General features: G+C 47.0%; 1 protein-coding gene across 2 annotated transcripts; it reads left to right on the top strand.

Annotated features, from left to right (window-relative positions):
• Positions 1-1,351: 1,351 nt before the first annotated feature.
• LOC127333326 (probable protein phosphatase 2C 58) lies at positions 1,352-2,731 on the top strand. Of its 2 annotated transcripts, XM_051359714.2 has the most exons (3): positions 1,352-1,422; positions 1,534-2,110; positions 2,193-2,731. In XM_051359714.2, exons 1-3 carry the CDS (start codon positions 1,396-1,398, stop codon positions 2,489-2,491), a joined length of 903 nt encoding a protein of 300 aa, XP_051215674.1. In that variant the 5' UTR covers positions 1,352-1,395; the 3' UTR covers positions 2,492-2,731. The 2 variants fall into 2 exon arrangements, with proteins under 2 accessions (XP_051215674.1, XP_071681232.1); XM_071825131.1 differs by having other exon boundaries at positions 1,534-2,731.
• The last annotated feature ends 9,792 nt before the right edge of the window (positions 2,732-12,523 follow it).

Below are 12,523 nucleotides of genomic sequence, written 5' to 3'. Positions count from 1 at the left end.
AAGAAACATGTAACTAGAAACTTTCGATGCGAGTTGCATTTTTTCTTGAAAAATGTGCAACTCTAACCTGATTATGATATGAGATGCACTTTTTATCAAGAAATGTGCAACTCTAATCCGCTTATGAGTTGCAGTTTTCTTAAAAAAATATGCAACTCTATCCTTCTTATGATACGAGTTGCACTTTTCTTGAGAAATGTGCAACTCTAGCCCGTTTATGATATGAGTTGCATTTTTTCCAACAAAGTCCAACTAGCAACCGACGATCGTGAGTTGCACATTTCTTGATAAGTGTGCAACTCTAATCTGCTTATTGTATGGGTTATATTTGCTCGAGAAATGAGCAACTATAACCAGCTTATGATACTACTTGTTTTTTCTCGAGAAATATGCAACTCTAACTTGCTTATGATAAGAGTTGCACTTTTCTTGAGAAATGTGCAACTCTCTTATGATAGGAGTTACATTTTATCAAGAAACGTGTAATTAGCAACCAAGTTTTGGTGTGAGTTGCACCTTTCTCAAAAATATGTAACTTCATCCGGTTTTCCGAAATGAATTGTATTTTTCTTAAGTGACATGTTATTAAGAACTACTAACCAAGTGTTCTATTTATCTTTTTTTATTTTTATCCAGTTGTTTATGCGTTCCAATTTTCACCACACCATAGTCACACTCATTTTCGTTTCCGCATATTCCAAATCACAAAGCCAATATAACAAAGAACGTGTAAAATAAATCAAATAGTGGACAAGATTTTGTGTGAAATGGACCAGGCTACAAGGCCCAAAGAAGCCCAAAGAGTAGGAAACAACCACATAGCCCAATCAACGGGAAGCAGCTAAGATCGTTCGGAGTTATCGTCGACTGAGACATAGCCTATTCTCAGTCGACTGACGTCCAGGCAGACCCATGAAATAAATCGTGCAAATTAACCCACCGCCATGAAAAAAAATCCTACAAAGTTGTTGAATCTACAAATTATTATGCAAATTCTTTGAACCAAACACACCTTTAGGATATGATGATGACCAATCGCAGATTGCAAACGTAGCTTTGCATATGAAATGGAGGTGGTCGCCGCTCGGGTAACCAACGAGAATGACACAGCCTATCACACTGGATTCTCGCAAGCTGCTGATCGAGCCGACACGCCGACTAGCCGCCGCAGTGCTGAGCGCCGGAAAGCTGCTCGCCAGATGCGTCAACGCGGTGCCGCCACGAGCCCGGCGTCGCGCGTCGCGTGTCGCACGCGCCGTGGCCGCCCGAGGACTCGAAAGCCCCCCACCGCTCAGCGACACTTTAAAATGGACGTCGAGCTCACAGTCACAGCCCCACATTTCTCTTCAAGAACTCGATCCACCTCGACCACTTCACTCGACCCCCGGCAAGAAGATGGCCTCTGTGCAAGCGCAGCGCAAGGTTAGTTCGCCTCCGTGTGCATCCCTGTCCGCGTCGCCGCCACCCCTGCCAAAATTTCATCTGCTCGCGCGCATACTGCTGCTGATCGATGGTGCATTCCTCTGTTGCTAGGTCGAAATCCAAGAGGGCGGCCTCCATGGCGCCGAGAAGGAGGCGGTGCGCGCGACGGGGAGAGGCAAGAGCAAGGCGTCGGCGCGGAAGGTGACCTACGGCTTCCACCTGGTGGAGGGCAAGATGGCGCACGGCATGGAAGACCGCCACGTGGCCGAGTTCCGGCGCCTGGACGACGGCAACGAGGTGGGCCTCTTCGGCGTCTTCGACGGCCACTCGGGCGCCGGCGTCGCCGCATACCTCCGGAACCACCTCTTCGACAACATCCTCGGCGAGCCGGACTTCTGGGAGGACACCATGGGCGCGATCCGGCGCGCGTACCACCGCACGGACCGGAAGGTGCTCAGGAAGAAGAAGGCGACTACTGTCGATGGCGAGGAGAGGCCGCGCCGCGGCGGGTCGACGGCGGTGACGGTAATCCTGCTCAACGGCGAGACGCTGGTGGTGGCCAACGTGGGGGACTCCCGCGCCGTCGTGTGCGAGGCCGGCAAGGCCAGGCAGCTCTCCGTGGACCACGAGCCGCTCCGGGAGCGCGACGCCATCGAGAGCAGGGGAGGCTTCGTCACCCAGATGCACGGTACTGAAAGTTCCAACTTTGTCGTGCAAAGTAGTACAATGGAGTCCATGATCGAGCTGATGCTGTTGCGTTCTGCGGTCAGGGGACGTGCCTCGGGTGGATGCGTCGCTGGCGATGTCGCGGGCGTTCGGGGACCGGAAGCTCAAGGAGCACATCAGCTCCGACCCGGACGTGGCCATCGAGGACGTCGGCGACGACACCGAGTTCGTCGTCCTCGCCAGCGACGGGCTCTGGAAGGTGATGCCCAACCAGGAGGTGGTGGACGAGGTCAGGGACACGGTGGACGCCCGGAAGGCGGCGGTGAAGCTCGTCGACGAGGCTGTCCAGCGGGGAAGCAAGGACGACATCGCCTGCGTCGTCGTGCGCATCCACTCAAATTAGTGTACTGATGCTGATCTAGTCTAGTGCAACGATGCTGTCATCGTACGTACTCTCGAGTCGATTCAGGATGTTAGGCACGTCAGTTGTATCGACAGTTGTAAAATTCTTGCTGAATTTCAAATTCCTCTTCAGACAATACCAAACAATGTTCCTACTAATTTTCATAAAACCCCGGTAGGAAGGGAACAGCGGCAATACATTGTGATGAATCCAATGATAACAATTTTGTTATTTTAGATATTAATATTTTTCCATATAGCTAATCAATCTTTAAATCGCTTGAAAAAATTGCAACATTTCCTAAACCACTCTTTTAGAAATTATGTTCTCGTTTCTAATATACTTCTTCCATCCTATAAAGTTTGCTTGAGACTTATCAAAATTTAGACATTGACAAATCTCAGACAATGTACTTGGATAGAGGGAGTATCTAAAGGTATAATTGATGCCTCCATAGGGGCCTCACAGCGATTAACGTTTCTGAACCGTCGGATATTTACAATGTTTGTGAGACATTGAATCTCGTCCGTCCATTCTGGGAGCAACGTGGCTTCCTGGTTGGTTGTGGAGTATTACCGTCGGTCCCTGTCGCTAGATTAAGCCATGGAATGGCCGTGTCTTACCCGCCTCTGGCTGCGCGTGGGCCCCATCGTTGGACGGGTCCGCACGTCAGTCGCTGTGGCTGGTTTTTAGGTTCGTCTCGTCTCGCGCTGGCCGCGGAAAAGATCTTCTCCGCACAGGGTAGATTGGGGCTTTCCTTCGGTGGCGGTCGGTGCGCTCAACTCGCTGGCGGCTCGCCATTAGTCCACGGGAGGAGCTCTGCCTGTGCGAGGAGCTACACAGCCGCGCGCCGTTGCCTCGGAGGAACCATCCGCGTCATTTTCCCCTCGCCTCTTCCTCTTCGCCCTGACCGTCCTCTCATCCTTGACTCATCCGCCTGGTTGCTACGCTGCAAATCCGACATCCCCCGCATCGCCCATGTGCTCTGTGCCATCGCCGATGGCCGGCCGTACCCCATGGCGGCGCTCTGCCATGGATTGGGTTAAGTTGCTTCACCGGCGCGAATCCATTGCCGGTTTCGTTTTGACTCGTCCGCCTGGTCGTTCCGCTTTAGATCCGCCATCCTCCGCTTGTCCCGCACGCTCTGCGTCGTTGCCGGCGCCCGACCTTACCCCATGGCGGCGCGTGGATTGGGTTAAGGTGAGGACCTACTTCACTGGCGCGGATCCGTTGCCGGTTTCGTTTTGCCCTGTTTTTTCCTCTCTTATTCCTCATGTTTCTGCGCTGAGAGTGCCGCCTCTTTTTTGGTTCTTCCCTGTGTGTCGGCAGCGGCGGCCGGTGTTAGGGTTTGGTTGAGGCTACCGCGCCTATTTACTTGCCCAGTGTTCGGGCTTGGCTGAGGCCAGCTCGCAGATCCACCCAGGGCTGCCGCTACTGCCTCTTTTCTCTCCGGTTCCTCTGCTTCTTCCCGTGTGCCATGTGTTCTCGCGTGTTTTCTGTATTTTTCTGCTTCTCCACGTCTGTCCTTTCTTCGGTTTGCTCACAGCTTACTGTGTTATCTTCCCGTCTTTGCAGGTCATCCACTGTGTTATCTTCCCATCTTTGCAGGTCATCCATTTGCTGGGATTACTGTGTTTGGTGGCCGCGGCTGTTTCTGTTGGACTGCTGTTCGGTTGCTTCCCTGGTGAGTGCACCATGTTGTACTCTTCCTCACAGGCAGCGAATAATATTAGAGTGTGTATTTGAAGGTGATCATGGAGCCCCGTTGCCGTATTCAGATTTTAGAACTCCATACGTATTTTCGTGTGCTTCTTTTATTAGGTTCCAGCTCTAAGGGTTGGACCTTGATACCTAGATATAGTGTGCCGATATTGCCAGTTATTGTAGACGTAGAAGGTGAATTCTATACTCTGCAAAAAAAGAGGAACGTGTGTGCCAGAGCTGCAACGCCGCAGAAAATTTGGGGTTGGGATTTAATTGGTGTTGGGATTTTAATCGTTCCACCAAACAGGCTGATCTTTATTGTACAAGAGAACCAATCTCCTTGATCGAGACGTTGATCGAATCTAACATATTTGCTTCAGCTCAAACAATGAAAGTGAAGACAGTACATGTTCTTGAACGTTGTCTATAATCTTCCTTGCAGAAAAGTAAATAATGCCAATAACCTACATGAATCATAATAATGAAGCTTTCAGTTTTGTTGGGTTGTATATTTAGCATCTCCAATTCTGATTTTCTTATTAGCTTTGCTTTCTAAGAAAATCCATACTACGGCATACTCCCATTATTGTATAAGAAACATAATTCTTTTTAAGCATGCTCTGTTTATAACATATATGCTAATTTACAAAATATTTAGTTACATAAAATTGTATGTATACATAGGTCTTCTTAGACACAAATCCATTGGCACGCTTCCTCTTCATGTATCTGCTGTCTTCAAGACACAACCCATGTCACTGAACAGCTATGCGTGACCATACCTTTTTTTTGGCTGTCATTTGTGTTTCTCATTAGGAACCCGCGAGGACTGGTCTCTGCCCTGCTGAGGCTGTGGTATATGCTCTCCGTGATTACAGGTGACATTGACACACATTCATAATCCTTTACATTGGTGGCTTGCACCTCTGTTGCTGTCTAGCAGATGTTCCATGCATACTCGGCGAGTAGATGATGTATGAATTTCTGAAAAGTCAAGCTGTCTACAAAAAATTAGCAACAGTGAGGCAATTATTAGGTTGTAGATAAACTGTGCAACTACGCTAGATGTATATAAGATACTTGTGAGAAACTAACCTTTGATATGGCATCTGACCCATGAAATTTAAAGTGCTTTCTTTGGTCTTACCCATGTTTGTATCACCTTCTAAAAAGTCAGGTTGTCTGTACAAACTAGCAAAAGTGAGGCAATTGGGTTGCAAACAGTACATCTATGCTATAAAATTCGTATCATTCTTTCATGATTAGAGTGGTATGCGTAGTTTTACCAGAATCTGAATTGTCTGGACGACCAGCCACAACTCCAGTTAGTTATGTCAAAGTATATTTGGACGACCATGAGAAAAGTAATAGTTCATAGGATTAATGGGATTTCTCCATAAATAAAGATGCAGAGCTCTATTACAGAGTATCAAGGCTGGGGAATGGTTCAGCCACAAGGTAAACTCGCTCAGCAATGGCCATGTCTTGGCTGAGATTTTTTGGGAAAAAAATATACATATACCCTGTTCAATTTTGTAGTCTTTTAGCAGAGATGATTTAGAAAATTATTGTTAAAACTTGCACTCTTTTAGTCCACAAGATGGAAGTAGTTTTGGTTGTTCAATTACAAGAGTCAAGTATACCTAAAAAGCTGGAATTACAGGTCTCATGTCAGTTATTCAGAAGTATCACTTCATATTTGCTGCTACCTTTGGTTCAGCTAGAAAACGTGTGTGTATGTCTCAGCTGTGATATAGTGTTAAGTTCAACTAGAAGAAGTTTGTCAGTCAAATGTCCTGAAAGACCCATAGCAGAATGTCCTCAAAAGGTTTACCCAACATCACTCAGTGTACCATCTAAGAATATCATTTATCTTATTTCAGATGGAATCAAATGGAACCATGTATAATTCTGAAGTGGCACGGGTGTGCGGGTGTGTGCCAGATTCTTACCGTGTGATTGTTCACCATTGTTGTGTGCTTCAGATTATGTGCTGTTGTGAGCTGTTGCTGGAACTGTACGTGAGTTGTTACTGGGACTCCTTATTTCTCAGGTACCGATCTCTACTCGTTTGACATCAGAACATGTTTATGTTTTTTTGTTTACATGCATTTTATTTTTTCGCTGAAAGGATATAGCCATATAATTCCGAAGTGGCATGGGTGTGCAGCTTACCATGTTATTGTTCACCATTGTTGTGTTCTTCAGGTTACTTGCTGTTGTGACCTGCTGTTGGGACTGTTCTTGACGTGTTGCCTTGACTCCTTGTTTCTCAGGTAGTGATCTCTGCCCTTCTTGTATCATCGCGTGTTTATCTTTTTATTTACATGCATCTTATTTTCGTTACTTAGCTATATTGCTATGTTCTTGATAAAAGTGCGCTCTCTGATAAAAGTGCGCCCACTGGGTCTTTTGGTTTGTCTTCGATACCCGCGTCCCAGAATGTATCAAACAGTTGTTCGCTGATATCACTACTACCAGTAAAAATTGTTTAGTTTACACATTACACGTGGTTGCTGCATTACAAGTATGTTAAAAAATACCAGGGCCACATGAATGCTGAGTGGTGCAACAAAGCCGTGGTGATAAAATACTTGTTCAAGTATGTTACAAAAGGCTCTGAAATGATGCTCCCGCAGACACCACCATCGGTCATGAAACCTCCTGGACCTAGGTGTGTGCACCAGCTTCGTGTGTTGCTTTTGTTATGTACATGGTTACTTCAGTTGAGTGATTAATATCTTCTTGTATGATGTGCAACGATGGCAAGGGTGAGATTGGCTCACAAGTCGAGAGGGCCCTGTTCACGGAAACGTTGGCTTAACAGACCATGGAAGAGCTATCTCCTCAAGTTCAGTCTAAAGAGGTGGAGTTATGTATGCTTCAGCGATGCGTGTTCCTGTTTTTCCGTTAGTTTTTTTTTTCTAACAGTCCCCCCCAATGCTAGCTTGGTTTGCCATCTGAAGCTCCAGGTTCTCCGCCTGCCCCATCCGCTGCTCCCTTAATTGACAAGTCAACCAAGTTCGTCTTTCATTCACCATAATTTGATGTTGATCTTCTAATTATACAAAGGGGTGGCCTAAAATCGTTGATATGTCTCCAACGTATCTATAATTTCTGATGTTCCATGCTAGTTTTATGACAATACCTACATGTTTTGCTCACACTTTATAATGATTTTATGCATTTTCTGGAACTAACCTATTAACAAGATGCCGAAGTGCCAGTTCTTGTTTTCTGCTGTTTTTAGTTCCAGAAAGGCTGTTCGGGCAATATTCTCGGAATTCGACGAAACAAAAGCCAAACACCTTATTTCACCGAGACGGACCAGAACACCGAAGGGGAGCCGGAGAGGAGGCCCAGGGCCCCCAGACCATAGGGCGGCGCGGCCTGGAGGGGGGGCGCGCCCACCTATGGGGAGGGAGCCCCCTGGCTCCTCCGACTCCGCCTCTTCGCCTATATAATCTCTCGTGACCTAAAAACCTGATACCAATTGACGAAACTCCAGAAAGACTCCAGGGGCGCCGCCGCCATCGCGAAACCTAGTTTCGGGGGACAGAAGTCTCTGTTCTGGCACGCCGCCGGGACGGGGAATTGCCCCCGGAGTCATCTCCATCGACTCCATCGCCATCTTCATCGCCGTTGCTGTCTCCCATGATGAGGAGGGAGTAGTTATCCCCCGAGGCTGAGGGCTCTACCGGTAGCTATGTGGTTCATCTCTCTCTCCCATGGTGTGATCTTTATGTGATTGATACGTCTCCGACGTATCGATAATTTCTTATGTTCCATGCCACATTATTGATGATATCTACATGTTTTATGCATACTTTATGTCATATTTATGCATTTTCCGGCACTAACCTATTAACGAGATGCCGAAGAGCCGATTCTTGTCATTGCTGTTTTTGGTTTCAGAAATCCTAGTAAGGAAATATTCTCGGAATTGGACGAAATCAACGCCCAGGGGCCTATTTTCACACGAAGCTTCCAGAAGACCGAAGATGATACGAAGTGGGGCCACGAGGTGGCCAGACACCAGGGCGGTGCGGCCTGGGCCTTGGCCGCGCCGGCCTGTTGTGTGGGGCCCTCGCGTCGCCCCCTGACCTATCTCCACCGCCTACTTAAAGCCTTCGTCGCGAAACCCCCAGTACCGAGAGCCACGATACGGAAAACCTTCCAGAGACGCCGCCGTCGCCAATTGCATCTCGGGGGATTCAGGAGATCGCCTCCGGCACCCTGCCGGAGAGGGGAATCATCTCTGGAGAACTCTTCACCGCCATGGTCGCCTCCGGAGTGATGAGTGAGTAGTTCACCCCTAGACTATGGGTCCATAGCAGTAGCTAGATGGTCGTCTTCTCCTAATTGTGCTTCATTGTCGGGTCTTATGAGCTGCCTAACATGATCAAGATCATCTATCTGTAATGTTATATGTTGTGTTTGTTGGGATCCGATGGATAGAGAATACTATGTTATGTTGATTATCAATCTATTACCTATGTGTTGTTTATGATCTTGCATGCTCTCCGTTATTAGTAGAGGCTCTGGCCAAGTTTTTACTCTTAACTCCAAGAGGGAGTATTTATGCTCGATAGTGGGTTCATGCCTCCATTAAATGCAGGACGATGTGAGAAAGTTCTAAGGTTGTGAATGTGCTGTTGCCACTAGGGATAAAACATTGATGCTATGTCCGAGGATGTAGTTATTGATTACATTACGTACCATACTTAATGCAATTGTCTGTTGTTTGCAACTTAATACTGGAAGGGGTTCGGATGATAACCTGAAGGTGGACTTTTTAGGCATAGATGCATGCTGGATAGCGGTCTATGTACTTTGTCGTAATGCCCAATTAAATCTCACAATACTCATCATATCATGTATGTGCATTGTCATGCCCTCTCTATTTGTCAATTGCCCAACTGTAATTTGTTCACCCAACATGCTTATTCTTATGGGAGAGACACCTCTAGTGAACTGTGGACCCCGGTCCATTCTTTTAATCGAATACCATCTATTGCAATACTTGTTCTACTGTTTTCTGCAAACAATCATCATCCACACTATACATCTAATCCTTTGTTACAGCAAGCCGGTGAGATTGACAACCTCACTGTTTCGTTGGGGCAAAGTACTTTGGTTGTGTTGTGCAGGTTCCACGTTGGCGCCGGAATCTCTGATGTTGCGCCGCACTACATCTCGCCGCCATCAACCTTCAATGTGCTTCTTGGCTCCTACTGGTTCGATAAACCTTGGTTTCTTACTGAGGGAAAACTTGCCGCTGTACGCATCACACCTTCCTCTTGGGGTTCCCAACGGACGCGTGATGTACGCGTATCAAGCTCTTTTTCTGGCGCCGTTGCCGGGGAGATCAAGACACGCTGCAAGGGGAGTCTCCACCTCCAATCTCTTTACTTTGTTTTTGTCTTGCTTTATTTTATTTACTACTTTGTTTGCTGCATTATATCAAAATACAAAAAATTAGTTGCTAGTTTTACTTTATTTACTGTCTTGTTTGCTATATCAAAAACACACAAAAAAAATTAGTTACTTGCATTTACTTTATCTGGTTTGCTTTATTTACTATTGCTAAAATGAGTAATCCTGAAGTAGAAGTTCGTTCGTTTAAGCAAAAAGGGGGAGAATGTTTAAAAGATGCTTGGTATAGAATTAGTGATGCCCATAATAGGTGCACTAAGAAACACTCCACCACTATACTACTGAGGAATTTTTATGTTGGTATCTCTAGCTGGAATAGGTATGTTCTTGATTGTCTCGCGGGAGGTAACTTCCTAGGTACTCCTGCTTTAGAAGCTAGTTGCATTATTGAGTGTCTATTTGGAATACCACCTTTTAATGAAGTTAAAATTGAAACCTCTCTTGAAGATGTCATGAAAAAGTTGGAAGCCATAGAGCAAAACCTTCCAAGTATTGATACTACTTTGGGAGCATTACTTGATAGCACTGATAAACTTGATAAATCTCTAGGTGGAATTAATGAGAGAATCGCCATCTTAGAATCTTGTGCTATTCATGATAATCAAACCCAAAGGATTAGCGAACTTGAAGAGGCTATGGGAACATTGGGTTCAACCTTTTCATCTATAAAGTTTAGAGAGAAAGCTTATGTGGGTAAGGAGCAAAAGTTCATGTATGTCTCTAAGGTGCCTAAACCAAAAAGCTATTATAGGCCTAAAATTGATAAAGCTCTTAAAACCACTATAGATAAGGGAGCATCTAAGATCCCCAATGGGACAAATTGTGAAAATTATGATGTTGATGCTTCGTCTCTTGATAACACTTGATACACACTTTCTGCGCCTAGCTGAAAGGCGTTAAAGAAAAGCGCTTATGGGAGACAACCCATGTTTTTACTACAGTACTTTTATTTTATATTTGAGTCTTGGAAGTTGTTACTACTGTAGAAACCTCTCCTTATCTTAGTTTTGTGCATTGTTGTGCCAAGTAAAGTCGTTGATAGTAAGGTTCATACTAGATTTGGATTACTGCGCAGAAACAGATTTCTTTGCTGTCACGAATCTGGGCCTAATTCTCTGTAGGTAACTCAGAAAATTATTCCAATTTACGTGAGTGATCCTCAGATATGTACGCAACTTTCATTCAATTTGAGCATTTTCATTTGAGCAATTCTGGTGCCTCAATAAAATTCGTCTTTACGAACTGTTCTGTTTTGACAGATTCTGCCTTTTATTTCGCATTGCCTGTTTTGCTATGCTTGATGGATTTTTTGATTCCATTAACTTTCAGTAGCTTTGTGCAATGTCCAGAAGTGTTAAGAATGATTGTGTCACCTCTGAACATGTAAATTTTAATTGTGCACTAACCCTCTAATGAGTTGTTTTGAGTTTGGTGTGGAGGAAGTTTTCAAGGATCAAGAGAGGAGGATGATACAATATGATCAAGGAGAGTGAAAGCACTAAGCTTGGGGATGCCCCGGAGGTTCACCCCTGCATATTTCAAGAAGACTCAAGCGTCTAAGAGCATCTCCACTCGGCCCCCCGAGGAGGCCCCCGGCGAGCGTTTTTTCCATCCGGACGGCGTAATTCGGCCCAGTCGCGCCCCCGGTTCCTCGTTTTCGTCCGGATTTAGGCCTAAATTCATCCGGCGATCCCACGCCCCCCCCGGCCCCCCGGGGAGCGCTCGGGGACTCCGGACGAGTGAAAAGCGGGGAAGGGCCCGATCTGTCGGTGACTCGACGCACGAACCCCACCGCCACGTCGCTCAAAATCTCCCCCACCCCTCGTATCTCTCTCGCCGCCGGCACCACCCCGCCGGCTTGTTGCCCAGATTGCGCCGCCACTCCTTCCCCACCTGCCTATATTCCGCCGTGTTTGGACGACGGCCTATCTGGCTGCTCTTCCGCCGGCCTGTTTTCCGGCCTGCTTGCTCGTCGTCGCTCGCGGCTCGGGTTGCCTCGACCACGCCCGTCAGGTGTTCGTCCATTTGCCTCGCCGGCCATGGACTCGGACGAAGAGGAGGAGCAGATGTTCGTCGAGCTTATGCAAGAAGAGATGGCAGCAGCCGCCCAAGACGACGAGCACATGATGATCCTTGGTTGCTTGGCAAGCATGTACGCCGGACTGGCAACTCGTCGGCGTGGTGGGTCGGCACGAGGTCGCCGGAAGTGCAAGCCGAGACAGCGAATGGAGGGCTACTGCATGTTGTACGCCGACTACTTCGCCGACAATCCATTGCACGGTGAGACTGTTTTCCGGCGTCGTTTCAGGATGAGCAGAAAGCTATTTCTGCAAATTGTGTATGCCATCCGCCACTTTGATCCCTACTTCAGATGCAAGGCGGATTGCACTGGTTTGGTTGGATTTTCGTCACTGCAGAAGTGCACAGTGGCTATGAGGATGCTTGGCGTATGGAGCTCCCGGTGATCTGCAGATGACTATCTTCGGATGGCGGAGTCCACCGCCCTTGATTGTTTCTACCGGTTCTGCAGGGCCGTCATAGCAGTGTTCGGGGACTATTACTTGAGATCACCCACTGTCGAAGACACTCAGAGGATCCTTGCAACAAATGAAGCTAGAGGTTTTCCAGGGATGCTTGGAAGCATTGACTGCATGCATTGGCAATGGAAGAACTGTCCGTTTGCGTGGCAGGGAATGTACAAGGGTCACAAAAAAGGCTGCACTGTGATACTTGAAGCAGTGGCTACCCATGATCTTTGGATTTGGCACTCTTTCTTTGGTATGCCTGGATCCAACAATGACATCAACGTCCTAAACTGCTCCCCGGTCTTTTCCAAGCTTGTTGAGGGTCATGCTCCCCCGGTGGACTATGTGATCAATGGTCGGCACTACA

This window comes from Lolium perenne, chromosome 2 (assembly GCF_019359855.2).
Source record: "Lolium perenne isolate Kyuss_39 chromosome 2, Kyuss_2.0, whole genome shotgun sequence".
Classification (NCBI taxonomy): Eukaryota; Viridiplantae; Streptophyta; class Magnoliopsida; order Poales; family Poaceae; genus Lolium; species Lolium perenne.
The sequence above is the reverse complement of the archived record's forward strand: the minus strand, read 5'-3'. Positions and strand labels throughout refer to the sequence as shown.